The sequence below is a fragment of the Heliangelus exortis genome, chromosome 3 (assembly GCF_036169615.1).
Source record: "Heliangelus exortis chromosome 3, bHelExo1.hap1, whole genome shotgun sequence".
Taxonomy (NCBI): Eukaryota; Metazoa; Chordata; class Aves; order Apodiformes; family Trochilidae; genus Heliangelus; species Heliangelus exortis.
Genome location: NC_092424.1, coordinates 71,910,252 through 71,933,998, shown reverse-complemented (window position 1 = coordinate 71,933,998; position 23,747 = coordinate 71,910,252). Strand labels below are relative to the sequence as shown.

The 23,747-nt window shown below is 37.9% G+C and overlaps 1 protein-coding gene across 4 annotated transcripts in view; it reads right to left on the bottom strand.

Annotated features, from left to right (window-relative positions):
- Nucleotides 1-17,988, bottom strand: part of HACE1 (HECT domain and ankyrin repeat containing E3 ubiquitin protein ligase 1) — a 44,758-nt gene extending 26,770 nt beyond the window's left edge. Inside the window, exons 1-10 of one of the 4 annotated variants that reach the window (XM_071741257.1) lie at nucleotides 17,727-17,988; nucleotides 12,303-12,357; nucleotides 11,557-11,646; nucleotides 9,724-9,828; nucleotides 8,379-8,454; nucleotides 7,991-8,122; nucleotides 6,708-6,790; nucleotides 4,711-4,807; nucleotides 2,240-2,341; nucleotides 745-851 (exon numbers count right to left, since the gene is read on the bottom strand). In XM_071741257.1, the coding sequence (XP_071597358.1) occupies nucleotides 745-851; nucleotides 2,240-2,341; nucleotides 4,711-4,807; nucleotides 6,708-6,790; nucleotides 7,991-8,122; nucleotides 8,379-8,454; nucleotides 9,724-9,828; nucleotides 11,557-11,646; nucleotides 12,303-12,357; nucleotides 17,727-17,820 (941 nt within the window). In that variant the 5' untranslated portion in view covers nucleotides 17,821-17,988. Of the gene's footprint in view, nucleotides 1-744; nucleotides 852-2,239; nucleotides 2,342-4,710; nucleotides 4,808-6,707; nucleotides 6,791-7,990; nucleotides 8,123-8,378; nucleotides 8,455-9,723; nucleotides 9,829-11,488; nucleotides 11,647-12,302; nucleotides 12,358-17,726 lie in introns of those variants that run through there. The other 3 variants (XM_071741258.1, XM_071741259.1, XM_071741260.1) reach the window with 3 other exon arrangements.
- Between the last annotated feature and the right edge of the window lie 5,759 nt (nucleotides 17,989-23,747).

The window sequence follows — 23,747 nt, the reverse complement described above, 5'->3', positions numbered from 1 at the left end:
GGGTCTTGACTGCTTTCAGAAAAGACTCTCATAAAGCATAAAAGTCAGAAGAAATTCTGCTCACTATTGAATATGGTAAAATGTTATTGGTGTTCCAATAGACTACAGATGAGGTGCTTTGCACAAACTTCCTCAAACAAATGCCCCAAAAACTAGGAAGGCATACTAGGAAAATATGCTTGCCTATTTTATGTGTTTCCCCTAGTAACTGCTCTTTTTGATGCTGAGACAGCACACTGCTAGATGAAAATTTTTGGGCTCACGTATCAGTAGCCATGGAAGGAAATCAGAGCTGGCAAACATCAGAAAAGTGTCTGAAGTACCAAAACTCCCCTCAAATATACAAGGCAAGCATAGAGAAAGCAAAGATGTAGAAGAGAAGAGACGGGGGAAAAAAGAATGATTGATAGGTGACTAAATGCATTCCCTTCCTAGAGCTGGCATAGCCAAACTAACCAAACAAGAAATACACTGTATTTCTAGTCTGTGCAACTATTCTGTGCAACAATTTCTGTGCAACTGAAGTTTTCAGGTGCCAGATGCTATACAAGAACACCAACTTTCTCTGCTAAAGCCCTCGTGAATACAGTGATCCAAGCAGGCACTGTCACACAGAATCAGACTTGAGACCCATCTATCCTATCCCAGCATGTGCCCAGCAGGTTTAAGATTATTAAAAGTATTAAGTTACACTAACTACCATGTAGCAGCTTATCAGCCTGCTTATGGTCCTCTCCCACTTACCTAAGCAGTTTATGACCATTTGTTGTAGCAACTTCAGCAAGACTTGTGAGGATTTTGAGATACTGGCTTTCACTCTGCTGAGACAAGTGCTCCAGAACTTGCCGCAACTGATACATTAGAAAAAAAGAAATTGCACAGTGTCACGAAGCATCAGATCAGCATTTAATTTAGAACATAACCATCCCAGCATTAATATCTAGCAGTATTAACGTAGGTTTATATTGTTCAATGTCTAATCTAACACTGGCTAACATTTCGTTACAATTTACAAAGATTACTGAAAGGCTTCACATTTCAGTGTCACTGTATTTACTACAGGCTATGCAATATTATATAATGCTATGAAAACTGAATGCTTAACCTTGCACCATTAATTCCTAAGAACAATTTATTTGCATCTGTAAAAATGCGTGGGATATACTTCCAACTTCTGAAAGCTAAGATCATAAATGGAGTTTCATAATTCATAATTTACCTGTCTCCCCTGTGCACTCCTCAGTTTGTTTAAGACACTATGTAAATGAACCAAGGATCCTAGAGTCCTTGCTACCTTCATTTTTGACATAAATCCTCAGTCTTGTAGTGGAAGCAATGGGATTACATAGAACAATAAAAACTTCAAAAACGTAGCAAACCAAGGTCAGTGAAGTGGCAGCCAATACTTAATAAATCTGTTCTTTTTCTTTTCTCTCTCTCTGTTTTTTTGTTTGTGTGTGGTTTTTTATTAGTCTCTGATGTGGTCTGCAGTTACTTTCAAGAAAATAATATATTAAAAACCCACATCCATCTAGATCTGGAAGGACAAAAAAAAAACATCCCACGCTTCCTTCCCCCTACACAATCAAGAAACAAAAATTCTTTTCCTTACTTTTTCTTTGCTTTAAATTGTACTAGCCCACAATAAGAAAAGAAACAAGGTAAAGAAGATGCATTGAAAAAGGAAAATAACAGTTTAATATAAAGTAGTAATAACCAAAGGCAAGTGCAGCTTCAGTCTTTGAAACTCTAATTGTACAAGGCAACTTCATACAGAAGAGTGTTCATTCACCCAATGTTCAAGTTCATTCTAGATGATTCAAGCCTGGAGACAAATCCAAAGTGGGTATCTGTAGATAATCACTAAATGAATGAAAACAGGCCCTATTACACAAAGAAATTATATATATATATATAATGCTCTACCAGGATCTTCGTATTGAATCCTGTAACAATTCTGCTCTTGCAATTCTCACACTGTCTAGATCACTTTGGCAAACACGCAAAATTAAAACACTTAATTAAAGCAGATTACACATTTAAAGCAAATTCTTAAGTTTACAACTACATAAAGACTGTAAATTTTCCACAGGGTGGAAAAAAGTGCATAGGGGTCAACTATTGTGACATTGTTAGTCAACTGCTGGTAGTGTCTTCTAATCAGGACACTCATATTAAGTATTCAGACCTCTACAAGACAGAGAGATCAGTAGCTATAAAACACCTAATGCCATATTACCATGTTTTCCCGTAGATCTTCATTCTGTGTCATCTGAATTATTGTCTGGAAAAGTCGAGGATGGTATTGTATTAGGACTTCACAAGTCTCTCCATATCCACCCTAAAAAGCAATAAATAGTTAAAAAAACCCAATTTTAATTAAAAGAAACATTAGAATTGGGGTTTATGCTATGACTGGCATTAAAGTCATTAAAGATGATTACTAATTTTTGAATGTTTAATGAAGAAATCCAATCCTAAAATAAACTGAAATTCAATAACGTATCAAAGTTATATTACAAAACTTATAGAAGATGGAATCAATTTCTTTCAGCGTATTGACTCACATATTAACTCCTCCCTTTCTTGTTTTTGAAACACTTCCCTACTTAAAAAGCCAAAGGTACATTTGAACACCTAATCTAACACCTAACGATTTACCAGAAGTTTAAAAGGGTGCAATATTTAGCTTCTCATTGCTACTGAATGACACACATCTAATTACACACAGTACCTAATCCTTCAAAAAAAATAGTTTCTGAAACATTCAAAAAGAACAAATCTCACTTGTTAAAGGAAGAAGTCAGAATCTATGAAAGGATTATTTCACTTTTTAGTACACAAATACTATTCTACTTGTGCCTTAGCCAGCAGCTCAAACCAACTTCACAAGTCTTTTTAGATAAATGTTTTGGGGTTTTTTTGAAAGACCAGAACTTGAATTTGTGGCTTACCTGTATCAATGCAGTTGCATTTTTAAGCAAACACCTAACACCTGAATATACCTCAAACTCTACACTGGAAAGATGAACATATGATGTCATATGCTACATGCTCCATGCTGTCACATGCTACAACTCCAGACTCTTCTTCTCTTTGCATGAGTTTATAACTTGCTTCAGTGATAATAGATTCATTAAGCAGATTTACTTGCTTGTGGTATCATCAAATTAAGTATTAAAATGAAAACCACCCAGAATTCACAAGAATTAATAGAAAGTTGATCCTTCAAAATCAAGGAAAAACCATGTTGGTAAGAAGTATATGAAACTATAATTTCAGTCTTCTAAAAACATGTATCTACTCTGAAATAAAATCTGTAGCAAAGGATAAAGCCCTTGATGTAAATATTTTGTTTTCACCTTTTTTACTTGTAAACTCATAAACTTGTAAACTAGATGATCTGAAACAAATAAAATCATCACTACAAAACAGCAAACACCAGGTGTCACTACTCACACCAAAAAAATTCACAGGATTCTGATGTACAAAGTGGTGCCCTAGGGACTGTAAACCTGGAGACTGAAGCAGACATTCACTAATCAGAAAAACTAAGAATAGTACCCATTAGCTTCACACTGGTATGCTGTCCTAAAGGTCTGTGGCCACAGAAAGCCTCAAAATTGACTATATTTCATGTAGTTTTATGTCATTTTGCCATTATAAAGAACAAGAAAATGTAACTCTGAGCTTCACAGTTGATTCAGTAGTGAGACATGGCACTTCTGAGGGGAAAAAGTTGAGGACTTATTAGGATTCTTGTATCAAAAAAGAAATATTTTAAGCAGCCTAACTTGATCAAGATCTTACACAGTCTATGAAATACATTTTTTCAGAGTTCAACATTCCAAAAATATCCCATGGTAATGTAGACAGTGATTTCCACCACTTACACACTGCTACTTCAACTGAAGCTCTTAGACCAGAGGAATATTCAGAAACAAATAATTTGAGATTAAAGTACTCTGCTACTGTAGCAAAAGATCTGAACATATCAATTTTACCCTGCCAAACTAATGACACTGACTGAGGTATTGTGATGTCCACAAAGTACAGTGTTTTCTTCTTAAGCTCCCAGTACAGTTTTCTAACCTGCAGATTACTAGCAAAGGTTCAAATGCTTCAATTCCTCCATTTTATTATTTACACACTGACCTTAAACTGAATATACAGAAATATGTGTAAGCATTCACAAATCAAGAGAAGACACCCTAGCAAGCTTGCACAGTAGTTGAAAATGCTTAAGAGTTTTACTCCTCATCTAGATACAGTATTCTGAATGCCTTTGAAAAGTAATAGAGTAAATTTTTTTTTTGTTTTATAAGTAATATCTCCTCAAGAGAAAAAAATACAATAGTGAGATTTAAAAAAATCATTTCTTCCTGCATGTCTTTACCACTCACTTGTTAACACTTAGGCAACTAAAGCAAGTTAATATTATACCAAGGATTCCCAAACTGTCTAGTCAAAGAGTTCTACAAATTCTGTTTCTCATGAGCTCCAACCTTGCAAAGGCTTAAGAGATGTTAAAGTGCAAGTGGTACAAACTGGGAACCTGCCTGTACAATCTACTTAATTGCAAAAAACTTCCATTTCTGTTTTGCCAAAGGACTATCATTTTTCATAGGCCTTAAAATTAACAACACTGATTAGGTGACACTGTAGTAAGTGTTACAAGTTCACAGAAAAAGAGTGTTGCTAACTTAATACCTGTACACAGAGATCCAGTGGAGTAATACCATTCTTGTCTGGTAAATATTTGGCTCCTCTCATCAAAAGAATTTGTGCAGTGTCTCTCTGACCATGGCTTTTCAAAAGAAGAGAAGAAAGAGTTAATACAGCATTCATGTTCCACCACAAGTGATAAACCTGGCTTTACTGCATCTAACAAACTGAACCTACATAAGCTAGAGGAAAACAAATAGGTATAGTATGAATCTAAACAGAAACACGGGACAGAAGATAGTGCCACTTACATTCTTCCAACACCTTTCAAAGCTACTGCAGAAGCACAATGCAAAATTAGGTATGGTCCATTTATCAAGCCAGAGTCACTCTCATCATTCAGAAATTATTCATCTTAGCCCAGTCTTGTAAGTATGTAGGAGCTCCATTTTCTGCAAAATGGGCTCTTTCTCAACTCACATCCTCATTTACCTTACAGAGAAAGTTTTCCTCACCAAGTTCATAGCTCACTCCTACCAGATTTGGGACAAAAAAATAATCTAATTGTGCCTTAACCCACAGTAAGATTGATTTTTTTTTTTTTTTAATTGAAATGAAAGACTAATACAAAAAGCGTAACAATTGAGGTTAGAGATGAAAGTTTTTCAATTAAGCTTTAGATCACAAGCCAGGATGCCTTTAACACAAATGTGTGTGAGTATTTGCTGTTCTGGAACACACCAAGGTTGCTTGCACTAATGGTTCAAGAAGGGTGGAGGAAAAGTGACAACATTAACTGAGGGCCAGGAGGTAGCTTCACTGGTCTCTCAGTAGCTCCCAGATGAGTCCTCTTGTACATTATCCTTCAAAAAGCAACATGTTAATCTAATGTACTAGAGTTTACCCCAATGTAAACAAACATTCAGAGTCAGACCTCAGAAAGGAGCTAAGCCTCATGGCCTACTTGAGGCCCTTCTTCATTCTAATTCTCCAGACCAAAGCCACATTCCAACACCTTGAAAATAACAGGTTTCCAAGTCAGACTTAGAGCACTGATACCCTTTCTCCAGCCATCACCAGCCACTGCTACCAGATCCTGCTTTCCCTGTTGTCAGGGACCTATAACCTTTCTTCTCAGGTGGCAACACCACCAACTGGCACTTGTAACATGGAGATGTCGATTTCTACCTCACAATCTGTTCATTCCACCCTGCCAGCTGCTCCAACTATTCATTTCTGAAGGAACTTCACCACTGTACTTGCAGCAAATTCCCTTCTCATGAAAAACCTCCAACCCAGGCAAGTTGGTAACTTCTTTTAAAGAGGATGCCAGCACTAGTCCCTGAACAAATCACCAAGGCATTCATTAGCTAGCAGCCATTCATTCTCCCTTTCCCTTCCTCTCAGCTATCAAGAGTCGGCACACACTAACTGCAGAGCTCCAAAGATCAGGGTTCCCACAACGTAACTCTTGGCAGGCCACCAGCTCAGTCTGGTAGTCCTTTTGTTTATATTAACATTTAATCATGGGTAAACTATTAAGCTGTAACCAAAGCAAAGGGATTATAAAATTTTAAGTGCTCAACCAAACAGCAGAATTGCTTCAATAAACTTTTTTTTTTTAAACAGGTAATTTATTATTTATCATATGTGATTAGTTTTTAAGGCACAGATGCACATTTCATGTATGTGGTAATACCATAGTGTATATTAAAGAATAATCAAACTTGTTTCATAAAAGGCTGCATTTTTACTTTGCTAAAAATAATCTGGGTTCAAAGATTTTTTCAGAAAAAAACCACAGCAGTCATTGATTTTTGAGTCATACTAGAACACAGATGCCTATGTGTTTCTATAAGAAAAAGGTGTAGGTACCAAGTATTTACATTGAGTCACCAAACTACATTCAAACATGAGGCAAGATTAAACACCAATCACTTTGGATGTTTCCTAAATTTTCTCTTTTCTAATAATTTGTACTGCAGAAGGGAAAGAAAACAATTTCACTTTTAGCACAGTATTCAAAAGCTAAGACTATTTACCTGCAAGCAAAATAGAGTGGAGTTGCCCCTGAGACATTCGGCCTGTTTATATCTGCACCACTGTCTAGTAGACACTGCACTGTCTAAAAGAGAAAAAAAATATCAGGATTAGAAAAAGAGCAGCAGAAAAGTTTATTGGCTTGCAACTGTTCAGTGTAATGCATGTCTAATTACACTGAAGGATTTAATTTTCAGTAATGAATCTCAAAACCAACATTCCTAAGCACTACACGGCTGTCAGAATTCATAAAGCTTCCTTTGAACTTTCCATTTTAATAATAAAGCCTTTTATTGAACTTCAGCTAATCCCAAAGACCTCTGGAACTAAAAGCCATTTAAAAAGTAAAATGATACTTCTTAGAGATGTAAACCTTAAATTAGTGACAGCCATAAACAGTGTTATCACAAGCTGAAGTTTTAAACATACACTGAAGAAAAAAATAAACAAAATCCAAAACATTAAAACATTGATGAGACTCTCAAACAAGTTTTGCTATATTCCAGTTGCAAAGTTGATGAGTCTATAGGTAACAGCTTCTCTGAACTTCATCTTTCAAATCCTCTGACAATGACAACAGAAAGGATCTGTGTAGAAAAATTTTGTTGTTGGATTTTTTATTTTTTTTTTTTAACAGTTAATAGTCCTGGAAACTATCTGCATAATTCAAGATCACTGTTCTACAGGGCTGTAAGGCAATTCAAGCAGAGCCTAAACTCTGAGAGCATACAGTCAGTCCTCAGGCAAGGCCAGGTCTAAAAATTATTCACACTGACCAAGAGAAGAATCTACATGAACTTGTTTACTTCTAATGTCAAATATCTAACTGACTCAACTCTGCATTCATTTCTTATTCACAATAAACTAAGATAATTTCAAATTTCAAAAAGCACACAACAGCTGGCACAATTATTAATCAAATGCATACTAAAAAGGAAGAACATTTTTAAATGTTTAGCATTACATCAAAACATGCAATCAACAAGGCAGTAATTACTACAGAACAGCTGAATAGTTTACAGAAAGTCACTTAAACTCCCATGAATACTGAGATCAATCACACCAGATTGATCAATCACACAAATCCCCACAAGAATAAATCAGCTGTTTCCATGGAAGTGCATGCAGTCAATATTAAGACAAACATTAGAGCTCATCACACTTAATGATAACTATTATCATGTACATGACTAGCCTGAAGTTTGTAGAAAAATACACACAACAACACTGAGGTTTTACCCAATTCTTCCGAAATCCAAAGCATTAATAGAATTGAGAAACTTACTGTCTTGTGTCCATTTTGACAAGCTACATGAAGGGCTGTCTGTCCCATTGCATCTTCCACATCTACATTACTGACATGCTGGACAAGATCATGAAGCAATTCTGTTCGTCCATTGACAGCCAGCCAATGAATCTAAGCACAAAATTATTACATGTATGCTTCCATTAGCAACATATATATTTCACAAATTTTATTTTAAGCCTAACTCTAGTATTGTCAACATTTTCACAAAGAGAAGTTCTGAATAATGCTATCATATGCTTATGCTTTAAACACATCTTTTGATTCTTAAGGGCACTGGACACAGAGCAGTTTTGTTTATTTACATGTAAGAAGACAGAAGCTTAAGAAATTCATTAAGAGCATCATAAGAATAAGTAACACCTACTGCAGTCAAGCCTTCATTATTGCAAATGTTGACATCTGCACAGTATTCCAGCAGCTTGCTCATACATTTCTTCTGTCTATAAAGAAAACAACACATTAAAACCCACCCAAGGAAAACCACTGACAAAGACCAAGTATCTTCTCAGAGTTCCACTCATTCTAATCCATCATTGTACAAATCACTGAAGGTTTTTCTCTATAAGGAGTACAGCACTGAGCATATAAAAAAGTGATAATCAATACACTAGAGGCTCGTGCAATGCCAGTGTAGCCAGCATATGTCAACACAGGGCTAAAAACAATTCTGTAGCTGAATGCTTTTGTGGAAAGCATAAAAGTGCTAAACCACCATCCTAACAGCTTCAGCTCAACATGAACTATGTACACTCTCAAGACAAGAAGCTAGAGTTCAGCTAATGGAAAACCAGGAAGCTCATCATCATCTGTACACTTCAGTGAACACATTTACAGTACATCACTAAATATTTATTTAATGAGACACTCACTGAAAACACTGTGTAAATCTTCGGCAAGTACAGTAACTGCTTTGATGAAAGAAGGAGTGTTTTTCCTACTTCATGTTTTGTTTAGTCTTTTGATATTCTCTAATGCTCTCTCTTATCCTTTAGAGTCTATTCTTACTTTTCCTTTTTATTTGGTAACTCTCACCTTTCTTATGCCTCCTTTCCACAAAACTGCCTCCTGTGCATATTTCTGCATTTCATCATGCACCACTTGGCTGCTTTTTTCTCTCCTACAAATACTCCTCCCACATGCCTAAAAGCCATTAAATATTACCACACACCCTCCTCCTCACATAATTACCATTATCAGCAGCATGCTTCCACATGCATATAATTAAAAAAATAAGATCTTAAAGATCTTTAAAAAGGTGTTGTCTCATGCTTTCGTTTTTTCCCCCCCTCGCCTAATATTGTGCAGGTAAACTTTATACTCCCTTCTTTATAGTAAAAAATTTTTTGCAGAACCTCTGAGAAAAACACGAAATCTCTAAACCTTTCAAACCCCCCCAGTATCCTCTTCAAAATCTTTTCTTACTTAATAATTGAATGCATCCCTTGTTCGATCAGTTGTAAGAATCACTAGGCTCCTGCTTCACAGAAAACATTAAAATGATTGACTGAAATCAGCACTTCAGACAACTTTTTTTATATAAAATTGTTTTCTGAGTATTTAAAGTACGGATTTAACCTCCACACTACCTATTTTTAAATGTGGAAACCCAAATACTTTTCCTGAACTATGCCAAAATTTTACAGAACATGTCAGCGCAAGTGCATTACAAGCAAAACCTTCTTAAGGAGTTTTTAAAATTTTTTTCTTACCCATTTCTTGCTGCTAAATGGAGAGGTGTGCATCCTGAAATGTCCTGATAGTTTGGATTTGCCCCTTTTTTTAATAATAAAACAAGGCATTCAACTGATCCACAGCTAAGAACAAAACAAGGAAGGGAAAAAGTGTAATCAGGCTATTTATAAACCACATCTATATTGAAAAAGACAATAGCAGTACTATGTAAAGATTACATTCAGCAGGAAATCTTAACACAAAACTTTTTACATCTTCATAGTTCAACTTACACAAACCTAAGGAAAAGACATTTAAAGGCAGTGAGAATTAACTTGATCATAACTTGTACTAATAAATAGGTACTCGCCTTCTACAAGATTTTAGTGACTTTAAAATCCAACAGTGAATCTTTAAGGCTGCCAACTATTTAAAATATTATGCTTGCTATTTCCTCTCACCTCTCTCATCCTTATTCACAGGACTGATTTTTCCACTAAACAGCACTTTTTTTTTTTTTTTCTTGTTACACTTCAGTGTATGGAAGTTAAATTTAAATGTTTAAATATGAGAAAAACTGTAAAACTCAAATATTTCTTTGCTACTTGTTTGGAATCTTCAATCCCTTTTACTATTGCTTTAATTAGCATCTAGTCAGGATAATCAATGTCACCAAAACCACAAACTTTGTTATACATGTATCTCTTACTCTTGAACTCTTCAAGAGGAAGAACTGATCAGGAGTACAAACATATAGTATCTTTGTATCCATCAAGCCCAGCTTATCCATTGTTACTAGTCTTCCCAATGGCAGAACTGCTACAAAACAACCCAAAGAAACTGAAGAACAGCCATACAATAAGTTGCAAAACCAGCATGACAATGACTTCTTAAAAAGACAACTAGCCAAGCTAAAAGAGAATCCACAAAGTAAGAGCAACAGAGTTTCCCAGAGTTTCCTGGGTTTTGTGCTCAATAAATACAGCTTTTCAAATATACTTCTAAGATTATGCTAAAAATTTGCTTGCATGTTTTTTCCTTAAGTAATCCCTCTATACAAATTTCATACAAGCAGCATGCAATGCTTAAATGGAATGTTTGGGAAACAGATATTTCTAAAATAGTCTTCTTAGAAAGCTGGGACTTCTGCCTTCATTGTGCTCGAATACTTGCTATATATATGCAGCACTACTACTTTGGGACTCAAATACAGAACATTCATTCATTAGTTTAATTTCCTGAAAGGCCATTCAAAAAAAAAAATATCTGGCTCATTTCTATTAAAGTTATGTCAGTCTGGCTGTTTCTTGGCAATACATATTTATCCCAATTGAAGAGCAGCATAAATAATCTAAGTCACAGACTTGAAATTTGCCCTTAAGTTCTTTACACAGCATAGAAAAAAAATTATTGGAAGCAAGTCAGATAAATAATATCTCCTTCAGTTATGGTCAAATAAAGTACTTTGAAACAGCTGCTTCCCAATGAACTTACAAGTGCTTTCCTGTTTTAAAATACTTCAAAATCAGGCAGCACCTGAAGACAAGGTTTTTCTAAACCTACAAAGGGAAGAGTAACCCAGCTATGCAGGATACACGAAATGGCTACATTTCTTCACAGACTGATTTTTCATAAAAAGGAAAAAAAAAAGGATCCACCAAGATTTCCTTTGGTAAAATTTGGAAAGTCATTTGATACCACGTGTAAAACCTGGCCCAGAACACTGCTAAAAGAACAAACAAAATACAAAAAAGAAGTGTAAAAACAAAATGTTAACTGATACTACAGAGTTTTCCAGCTTACATTGGTGCCTTAGATTTGTGGTAATACTTTCATTGTTAACTTCTGGACTGGACTCAAGTAAGTCTTACTTTGCTGCAATATGAAGCAAACTTCTCTTCACACGTCCAAATGCGTAATTCACATCAAATTTTGAATTTGATAGCAGCTCTGAGACAGACCTTGAAACAGAAACACATTTTTAATTTAAAAATATCTCACAATATGCAAGCAAAGTATGTAATATAACTTTTACACAAGATCTCTCTTTCTTACTTGATCTCTATTTCTTTTCTCTCTAACTAATTTCCATCAAGAGATCCAACAGCTTTCAAGCATCTGCATATTAATGTGCACTCCTTCACTGCTTACCTGTACATCAAAGATTAACTGGGACACTGGGCAACTGTTTCAAATATAAACTAGCTGGGTGAGAGAAGTAGCTGCTCATCTGAGGAATCCCAGAAGTATCAATCTCATTGCTCAACTCATAGTCCATGTCTTTGAGATGTCTAATGAGACTAAGAGCCTCTATGTCATCAGTAAAAGCACACTGAGCTACAAGCCAGTTGCAAAACAATCCTTTTGTTCTTATTATAGAAAAAAATTCTGTATGTGCATCAACAGAACAAATCCCAGGTAAGAAAAAAAATCACTTGTGTAAGAACATGTTGGGATGCACAAAACAAGTGATTAAATTCAGCTAAGAAGCTCTCTCAGCAATTCAGTAGCAGAATCCTTCAGAGTGCTCTAGAAGCTACAACTCCAGCCAACATGTTGGTTGGTCAGATAAAAATTTTTTTTAAATAGAAAATAAAAAATTTAAAGAAGCTCTCACCTATGCTGGTCAGCCATAACCATTGGCATTAGTGTATAGACAGCAGTTTCATTATCTGTGAAGAAATTAAATTATTCCATTATCATAAAGAAATCTTTTATGTAAAATTTTATACAGCGCCACTTACTTAACATTTATAGTGTTCATTGTTCAACAAATCATTCTTTTTACACACATTATATGTACTTAAAGTTTCATTACAAAGAAAAAGCCATCATACTTCAAAAGAAGAGGTTATTAACAGTATTGCAATACATGAAATTTCAATACAGCCTTTTTCCCTTACAAAGTCATTATGACAGAATTTTCAGTGCAGCAGCAATTTCTTTAGATTGACAAATATGTCAAGTCAGAGTACTTCAGAAATATGCATTAACAAAAATAAACATCTTATTTATATAGGAAATTTTCCTGCACTCTGAGGTGACTTCCATAGTCCCTATACCTAGGAGTTTCTAAAAGTGATTTCTTCAAACTATATATTTCTCCAGGTTGAAAGGAAGGAGTCAGAGAGTTGTAGTCAATGGGGCAGAATCTGGTTGGAGGTGTGTGACTAGTGGAGTCCCTCTGGGGTCAGTACTGGGACCGGTGTTGTTCAATATCTTCATCAATGACTTGGATGAGGGTATAGAATGTACCCTCAGCAAGTTTGCTGATGACACTAAGCTGGGAGGAGTGGCTGACACACCAGAAGGCTGTGCTGCCATTCAGAGAGACTTAGACAGGCTGGAGAGTTGGGCAGGGAGAAACATGATGAAATTCAACAAGGGGAAGTGTAGAGTTTTGCATTTGGGGAAGAACAACACGATGTCCCAGTATAGGTTGGGGGCTGACCTGCTGGAGAGCAGTGTAGGTGAAAGAGACCTGGGGGTCCTGGTAGACAAGAAGATGACCATGAGCCAGCAATGTGCCCTTGTGGCCAAGAAGGCCAATGGCATCCTGGGGTGCATTAGAAAGGGTGTGGTTAGTAGGTCAAGAGAGGTTCTCCTCCCCCTCTATTCTGCATTGGTGAGGCCGCACCTGGAGTATTGTGTCCAGTTCTGGGCCCCTCAGTTCAAGAAGGACAGGGAAGTGCTTGAAAGAGTCCAGCGCAGAGCTACTAAGATGATTAAGGGAGTGGAACATCTCCCTTATGAGGAAAGGCTGAGGGAGCTGGGTCTCTTTAGTTTGGAGAAAAGGAGACTGAGGGGTGACCTCATCAATGTTTTCAAATATGTAAGGGGTGAGTGTCAGGGAGATGGAGTTAGGCTTTTCTCAGTGGTCACCAGTGATAGGACAAGGGGTAATGGGTGTAAATTGGAGCATAGGAGGTTCAAGTTGAATATCCAAAAAAATTTTTTTACTGTAAGGGTGACAGAGCCCTGGAACAGGCTGCCCAGGGGGGTTGTGGAGTCTCCTTCACTGGAGACATTCAAAACCCGCCTGGACACGTTCCTATGCGATGTACTCTAGGGGGCCCTGCTCTGGCAGGGGGGGTTGGACTAGATGATCTTTCGAGGTCCCTTCCAACCCCTAAGATTCTATGATTTTATGATTCCATAGCTATACCATTTTCTCTCTAAACTTCTGAATGCCATATATTCCATTTTATTTTTTTAATCAGTTTCATATTCCATATTTGAAGGCACTTAATAAAGGCCAGGACTCAAAGATCCAAGCCAGACCTAAGAACAGACTGCCTAAGAACAGCTCCACAATCTGACAATACTACTGCTGCATGTACCAGCACACTGTATGGGTATGACATGCCTGTTTGGTCACCTACAGACTTGATGGACTAAAATGTTATCTTAAAATAATAGCATTGAAGTACAATAACTACTCATAATTATTAATTATATATAATGATTATATTTTCTAGCTTGATGAGAACTACCCATTATTGGGAGTACAAAGACTCTCCCCATAGATGCTGTATTGTGACAAGAGGAAACACACCTTGAGAACCCAGGTATATGTTTCCAGAATATGGAAATACAGAACTTTTATTTTTATTTTAATTTTAACTTTTTCTTCATCATCTTAATTGATTCAAATGGCAAAGTTACAAAGCAATCAGAATTAAAACAAGTGTAGCTTCTCATCTCTTTTACATACCACATAAAAGAGTATTTTTGTGCTTTTACATACCATGATTCTATATGCTCATTACCTCACCTACTAGTTAGGTGAGCTGACATCTACCAAATATTAAACAAAGAGTTCTTCAGAGTCAGAGAAGCACTTACCATGCTGCAGCTATGCTATTCATTATTCCTCTACAGTGCCCCACAATTAGTGCTGCTACCCACTATTAGAAGCAGTCTGTCTGTAGCTAACAAAAGAAGAAATGCTAGGCTACCATTACCTCTGAACACTGGAGGTATCATATTCAAATCCAGATCACATTAATTGTTTGGCTTTTTTTTTTAATTAAATCAATGTTGATTACGGTGAATTTATGGCAGAAGAGACACAAGCCTCTCAAAACACCAAGCAACATTTCAAAGCTGCCAAGAGTAATTCTAACCATAATCAGGTTCAAAAGTTAGAACTGTTTATAGATTGCTCCTTATAACAGAGCTCTGAGAGCATGAGACAACTCCATCCCCAACTTACACCACTAGAATTTGAATGCTGGGGGAGGGAACACTCCGGGAGGGAGGGGAAACATGCAGAGGGAGTCCTGGAAATAAAGTCAGAGATGCTAAATAAAGATATCAATTGTGACAAAGATTTGATGGCTTTTTAAAAATGCATATATTATTAGCTCCCAGTACATACAAATGGAAAAAAAAAAAAAAAAAAATCATTTCTTGAGATCTGTTCCACAGATCTCTTGGAAAAATAAAGCTCTCCAGCTGAAGCCAAAACAGAACTTGAAAGCACCAACTAAATCTGAGCATGATATGCTTATATTTTCTCAGAATCAGGCCCTATTAAAGTGACCCACTCAAAAAAAAAAAAACAAACATCCCACCAACTTTAAATATACCAGCACACTTAACTGAAGTGTTTAATACTGATCCTAATTAAATTTAACCACACAAGTAATCTTGAAAAAGATAAAAAGACAATAGTTACATATGATTGTAGTTGGGCCATAAAAGTTGTTAAAAATTTAAGCTTTTTGCTAATCTATAAACAGAATCTACAATGTGGAGCACATGCAGATTTTTCCCAGTACATGCCTCATGCACTTCCAGAACTTATTTATCTGACTTGCTTGCATTTCATGTCATGAACATCAAAAGACAAAAAAAGCAGCCAAAACGTAAAGTCAGAGACAACAAAGGGCCTAAAACCTACAGTTTTGGATCGCAAGACCTAGTTTTCAGGAACTGAGCCTTAACAGCAAAATCCAGAAATTTATGTCAAGCTCTTAAGTGCACAGAAAAAGCATTCAGAAGACTGATAAAACAGCCAATATCATTTCCTCCAGGCAAGGTCAGCTCTGAGTATTCACTGACACTGGACTCAAATGTTAATGCTTGCTTTAAAAAAAGAAAAAAATAAGCACTTAAAATTCATCAGCTATCCTGCCCTGACAAGATAAACTTATTATTTTACTTCATAAGAGATATTGGCTTAAATTTGGCAGAGATCACGGTTTTAAATAAGTATAAGCACCAGCAATATAATACTCTAATGGCTACAGCCCATGGAGAGGAAATTAAATACCTGGATTTAGTGACTTCTTCAGCATAAGGAAGTTCAAACATACATCTCCACTTCCTAAGAGAGTATTATGACTCTTAGTTTAAGGATGGAGACCTAAACCATATCTCTCTCAAATAAAATCTATTCAAATATGTGTGGGGAAAAAATAAATCGTAATTAAGGAGGCCAGACACAGCCCACAAGAAACCACCAAACTGCACCACTTGACTGGTGGTGATTTGCTGTCAGTACATGTCTGGAGCAAAACACTACCACCCAAACCTGTTTCTCAAGAGTTTGGGTAAGCCTGCATGAACCCAAGGAACACCAAGGTCAAGAAAGAAAAAATGTAATCAACTAAAATCCACCGGAAGTTAAAAGGCCATTGAAATGAGGTTTTCTTGTAATGCCCTAATTTCAGACTTGCTGTGATTTGTTTCACGCAATTTTTAGAGAATACATAGGATTGACATTCCTTTTGCAGTACAGGGCAAGAAAAGTAATTGTTCCAGAGGTCACAGGGCTTGCACGTGGACTACCAAAAGGATGGTATCCTGGAGATAATAATGCCCGAGACAGAAAGAATACAGCTAATATCAAATTCATAATTACTTTGCCTACACTGGTACTGGAGTAAATTTGAAGCAGCTTTAACTGGTATAGGTTGTGCTATCCATGACAGCAACATCATTTATTAGTCAAACCGGTGCCACTACACTATTTCTGTAAATCTGAGCTAACATTAACAGTATTACATCAGTTTTCACTGATGCTATTCAAAAGCTTACGAGACTCAGCCAAAATCCACCTGAAACTACTCTGTCATTCTGTGAAATCCATGAGCAACTGTGCTGGCAGCCACTGACACTGTTGACAGGTGACAGTAAAGAAAGGGTGTAGCCAGCTCGGTGTAGAGGGAAGTCCATATGCAGCAGCCAGAAGTCCGAAGAGGCAACACATAAAGAAAACAAAATACTACTACTCCCTTTCCTCCACCACCAGAGATGAAAGGTGGCAGACAGCCAGACAGCCAAAACACTAGTATATAAAAATAAACCCTGAAGAAAGCACAATGACAAGCATATGACTTAAAAACAGAAACTTTTGCATACATAAAAGCTTTCTCTGGGTTTAAGTCTTCCCTAAGGCTGGACCTATCTGGAAGACTAAACTACTTGCTACAAGAGGCTGAAGCTTTGTTTTCAAGCCCATCCCGCACCAGCGAGCAATAGCTTAGAGCCAAAAAAAATTAGGCTGTGACCGGTGTCAGTGACTTACAACACATTTTCAAACAAATTTCAGCACTACTTAGGGGGAGAAAAAAAAAAAAACAACCCAAAAAAAACCACCAAAGATTTGCCATTATGAGTGTGTCACTGATGAACTTTCTAACGAAGGATTTAAAAGGGGGTGGAAAGGGGGTCCAGCATCCCAGATCCCCCGCCCGCCCGGGAGCAGGGGCGGAGGCAGCGGGCAGGGGCAGCCCGGGCCCGGCGGTCGAGATGCCAGGGACAGGAAGGGGAGGATGGGGGAAGCCGTCGCTGTTGTTGTTGTTATCGCCATCACAAATTTCCAAAAGCCCCTCATCAGAGGCGAAAGGAGAGATCAAGTCTCCATTCTCCCGAGCCACCCCGCCGGACCGGGCCGTGCTACAGCCCCCGGGCTCAGCTCACACCCACCAAGCGGACTCGGGCCGGGCCGAGCCGAACCAGGGAGGCCACCAATGCCCTGGGACAGACCGCTGCTGCCCTGGGACAGACCGCCGCCCTGCCGCCCCTCTCCTACCCTCCGGCAGCTCCACGGTGCGGGCGCGGCGCAGGGACCTCGTCAGCCGGTTGAGCTGCTCCATGGCTCTCTCCATCCTCGGGGCGCCCAGCATGCAGCCAATGACCCCCCCGCCTCCCACCACCACCGCCCCGCCGCCGCCACCGTTTCCCCGCTCAGCCCATGGCGGCGGTGTCGGTGTCGGTGTCGGTGTCGGTGTCGGTGTCGGTGTCGGTGTCGGTGTCGGTGTCGGTGTCGGTGCGGAACCTCCCCAGGCCGCCACCAGACCCGGGCCCTCTGCTCATGCTCAGCGGGACGGGCGGCTGCGCGCATGCGCGGCAGGCGGAGCCCGTAGGCGGCTCCTGCGGAGAGTCGGAGGCGCTCGGTTCAGTTTAATCTTTCCCTGGGAGATAAGCGTGTGGTGGGGGGGGAATAGATAAAACTTTCCCGTGGAAACCTGTGGAATACGGGCGTGACTTGTTACAGTTTTTTTTTAGAAAGAAAAGGGCTGAGTGCTTGTGCGCAGCGTGGCCTGGCGGCCCGCGTCTCCCCGGCGCTGCAGGCGGGAATGGCGCCCCGCAGAGGGGCCCCGGCAGGATGGGGCAAAGCTTCGGCAATCCCTGCCCTGAAATTGCAGCCGGGCTGCGGTGCTGACCAGAGATGGACCAGGCCTGGGGAAAATGGGTTCTTAGCAGCCGGGCTCTCGGGGGTTTAAACCTGAAGGGTGACTGAAAGCGATGGAGGAAGCGCGTAGCAAGGGGTGAAAAGTGTGATGGGCTTTGCTGGCCCTTCAGAGGAAACGCTGAAAAGGGAAGATTTAAGAGCTGTAACCTAAAAAAATTACACCCAGCATTTACTAATAGCACTTACCTGGAAAGCCAGGCATGAGAAGCAAAGAACAAGTGTTTTTTAACAATGTCCTTATTTGTATGTTTGTTTGTTTGTTTCAGTTGTCACTCCCTGTTGCAACAAAGTAGATAATACAAAATATACATACAAAATGTATATATACAAATAATGCAAATGTAACTATACAAATCCCAGGAGAATTTGTGGCACTCTTCAGAATAGACAAAAAGATGAGTTTGGTGCTCTCAAATCAGCTCTGCATCATGAATTCCCTCCTCAAACTTGCCAAGACTGAGCTGAGATTGATTGATGGAGGACAAGTGGGGTTCAAAAACAACGGGTGTAGGACCTGCCAATGTGGGGGAAGAAAAGCTGGGAGGTTATTAGCAAGTTGGTGTAACTTAAATTCCAGCAAAAGTGCCAGAAAAAAAACTGTAGGTACCCAAGAGTCAACAAGGAAACAGCTGTCAGAGTGCACCTGTCAGTTCTTCTGGTGGCATAATCCTTCTTGTCAAGTGTGGAAAAAGATATTTTGGCCCTAATGATGCTTGAGGTGTTATTTAATGTAATCTTGTCAAGCCAGGGAAGTATGGGTACATGAAAATGCTTTAAGGTAAGAACATAAAAATCGTGGGTTAATTGTACCCCAACAAGTTGTTATTAATGATCTACTTCTGAATGCAAAGAAGTGTGAAGTAATCCAGAGGAATCTGCCATGATCTGATCCTGTGCAATGATTAAATGCAAGAGATTAAATTGGAGTAAAGAGATCTAAGAATTGGAAAAGGTTCAGAAAGGACAAGGGCACTGAAGATACATGGATCGACTTCCATGTCAGTGAGAATTGAGCTGGAGCTCTGCTATCTGGAAAATAAACACTGGAAAGGACTTAAGACAAGTGGGAAAACAATGAGCAGCATGGAGAGAGGAGATGGGAATATATTGCTCACCATCTCTCTGTAGTCAAGCAAGGAGACAGTGAATGAAGCACATAATAATTAGTTTCAGAACCATAGTACAGCATCTCTTGCCAGATTATGTGATTATTGCTGAAAAACAATATAGTAACACTAGAGGAGCGCATGGAAAGAAAATCCATGGATGACAACTAAATACCTAAAAGTTGGATCTGCCTCAAGAAATTCCTAGCTGTCTTCAACTTGCTTGTAGCTTAGAATTAGTTTTGGTACTAGCAAAATATTTCCTGATAGCAGGAAGTAGCAGGTGGCAAAGTGGAACATCTGAGGAGACATATGATTAGAAAATTTGAAAGAGGAGCAAATACGGGGAGTGATACAGATTCTTTGATCTTACTTTGGAATGTAGGGATGACTGGTTGACCATCTCGGAGTCCCTTCCTAAAATTCTGTGGAAAATACTAGATATTTATTACTTATATGACAGTATTTTAAAAAAAGAATTCCCAATCTCCATCAAAAAAATAAGCTATTTATGTAATATAGATAATTCAGAATGTGGAGAGCATAATTTTAACTGAAAGTACAGAATTGTTGTGGAGAAATAAAATTATATGGTGATTTTTAATGTTGGTGTTGCAGTGATGGCAAGCTGTGAAAATGTCAAAAAAATGTTCCATTTTTCAAAAATAAATTCCCTAAATACTCACAGCACTGTGCAAAAAACCAACTCTATACCCTAAGATGATGATTTTCCATTTTGAAAATGTTAGTAAGTTAAACAAGAAGTAAAGCTTTATTTGTATAAATAAGATATGAGCTAAATAAGATACAGGCATATACTTCTTTATTTGAATGCAATTTTAATAACTAACAGTTTGTTAGATCCATGTTTCTACTACTTAGTATTACATGGAATATTGCAGTAGACTAGAAATTAAGAGTTCAGCAATATTTAATTCCATGTGCCAAATTTAAATACCTAACTGCTTAAAACTTACTTTCTTTATCTGTTAAAAAGAGTGAAAAGAAAGATTAGTGTCCTGCATCAAGAAGATCCTGGCTCAAACTAATACCTACAAGGCATCCAGTCTTCTCTAGGAAATTGTCAGGTGTCTTCCAGTCCTTTTATCAGATCTATTTTTCAGAGGTTTTTAGGAGGCAAATGGGATTTTTATTATGCAGGCAATGCTTGTGAGTTTAACACACCCTGATGATGAATAAAAGGAATTTGTGCTTCTTAGGAATCAGTCAGTACAGATTACAAATAGCAGATAAGAACAGGGTAGCTGTTTAAATTCTGTGACAGCCTTTAGCAAGAGGGAAAAAAGAACAGAAATCAAATGAAGGGTCAGACTTAGGAAAACAGGTTGCTAACCTGCCTATGTATCTTTTAAAACCCCAACATATTATAACACTGCCTGATCCTCAGAAAGCTCCTAAGGTACCCAGATGACAGCCTGAACTCCCCAGGCAGATGAAAAATGGAGCCTATACACACTTCCTGGAGCACAAAAATAAGTATTTATTTAAATTATTATGTGGAAAATGTGCAGTTTATAATTCTGCAGATACTTGATGGAGCAGAGGAGCCCTTTCAATAAGAATGTTGGCCCAACATTATCATGTTTCTTCTAGGCAAGGAGAGAGGCAGGTAATGGAACATGCACTTGGATATAAATGAGGTGTCATCATGTTATTCATGGTTTTGAAATACATTCTGTTTCACAGTTTACCAAAATGTTCTGCAGTTGTGTTTTTTTTTCTAATTTCATCGGTTTTAAGAAATAAAAAGGACCAACTACAAAACATCTCCATGCTTAGAAAAATTAGTGTGTGTGTTCTATTTAAGTAAAATAAACAGTATAATGCAGTTTTACCCTCCTTGGTCTACTTCTGTAGGCAAGTCAGCAGCACTTCACATTCAGCTTCACTAAAGGCTGCTGGTGCTGCTAATAGAATCAAATAGTATTAGCATGCTATTAAACAGTGACAATCTGTGAGCATATAAAGAGCTTTTTCCTTTTTTCCCAAGTTTTGAAGAACTAAGGTTGTTCAGGGCTTAAGACTACAGCTTACTGCAGTTTCTAAGTGGCCTTACTAGTGTAAAGGATTAATTAAATTTCTATGAAAGGATGGATTAAGTAGGAAGAATTTTCTATGAAAGGAGAAATCTCTAAGGGAATGAATTAAAATTCTATTAAATTTCTACGATTCTACGAAATTACTTGTTGAGGTCTGCTTCCTTTTGTCTGTGTATGGTTTCAGATACACCTAATAGCACAACTACAGCTTGTGTTACCAACTGCTTTTTGCTCATCATAATGAGCATCAAACAGAATCAAACAGAAGTAATCAAACAGAAGACAAGCAAGGAAACTTGAGAATATGTGTCCTTACTAAATTCAAGTCTTTTGAGACTGTCTGTGGCACCTTTAAAAACATTAAACTAAGGGACTGAAAAAAATGAAAGCATTATAGGTATGCAATCAATTGCAAGATGCTGTAAATTCTTTAAGTATTTAGCTTCCGGTTCAATGTTAAACACAAAATATATCCAGGGATGCATGTTTAAAACTCCAATTATTATTAAATTTTGTTTTAAATAGAGAATGTTTTACAGTAAACACCAGATGCACTGTTATCTGCAACCAGCAAGGCAGAAATGCCACAAGGAAGCAGGAACACAGTGAAGAGACAACATAAACTTTTGCCCTTACTTCAGCCAGAATAGCTTCAGTTTGTTGCGTGATTGTGATTTTCCTTAGTTCTTCATGGGACACAGAATAGTTAGAATCAATGGCTATTACATTCTATGTTTCCTTGTTGTCAAGGAAAAGCATTTCATCTCAAGGAAGGACTAAGATTCCCAATTTACCACTTACAGCTTTTAAGTCGTTTGCTCATTGAATGCAGTCAGCAGAGTTCCCTTCAATGCTGAGATAAGCAGGCACTAATTTATCTGTCCATTGCACTCACGTATCTAAAGATGTCATGTGCAACTGCCTAGGAGCAGTTGGTCAAATTTGTCTTTTGTATTGAGTGAAATCAAATCAATTATGAGTCCTGCAAGACCAGGACTGCCCCTGGGTTTTACAGGAAGCTCACTGCCGTTAGCGTGCTCAGGGGAGACCAGAGACAGCCTGTGTTTCTTTTCAAGAAGATACTATCAAAACAATTGAAACTGTGGAGCTTGTGACATTTATTTTGCAATGAGAAAAGTCTTTTTTATTTTATTTTCAGGATTCGGAGGAATGTAGGCTGTTTCCAGAAAGGGAATGCAGTATTAAGTAATAATAAAAGCCTTCTGTTCTTTCACTCTGTTTTTCCTTCACATACAAAAATTCTAAAAATATTGAGGTAGTTAGCCCACAGCATAGAACTGAAATACTGATATTTCTGCTTTTAAATTCCCAGAGAAATTTATTGCATAAAGATCTCAGTGAATTTTGCACATATTTTTTATTTTATTTTATTTTATTTGCATCTTGCATTACACTGTTAGGTCTTCATAAAGAGTCTTCTCTGGACAGTGCTGAGCCTAAGAATCTAGTCCCAAATTGGACCTTTTTGGCATCACTGCATGCCAAAGTATAGGAACAAAGGAAAGCACATTTCAGCTATATTCTGTTGCTTCATTTTACAAAAAAAAAATATTCTGAAAAAGTTCAGATTCAGTTTAGCAAGCCCTATTCAGTTACTGGTAAACTATGAGACAGGACTACTTGAAAAAAAATAAAGTCAGATCTCTTCAGAAAGGGAAAATATCATCAAATATTTACAAATAGGTAAAGTACTACCTTTTAATTCTTTGTTTGCTACTCAAACTGAAAGAGCAGATAGTGGGGTAGCTCATGTTTCATCAAGGAATGAACTAAAAATCTAAGAGTATGAAATTTTTATGGGGTACTATAGATAGCATGGTCTCATGTGCTTCACCCTGCAATTCCATTATCCTTGACTCCCTCCCCTAGTGGGAAGTGGACTCACAATTTCAATTTTAATTCTTCCTGGAAGATGCTATGCAAGCAGAGATTTTCTTTTCCACTGCATTGCAGTGTTAGGAGGCAGCACACCTTCAGAGAGGGGCTTGGAGCCATTTTTCCCAAGAGCTGTGTGCTCCTTGTGGGATGAACTCATTCCTTCTGGACATATGAGCAGACCAAGATTGGGAATTGCTTGTATCTTCTGTGCAGGAACTTGCCAATGCTAAAGATGATGAGCAGAGGACCTACAAATAGGTCCCTACAATGGAGACCTGCTCCAGCTACCTTCC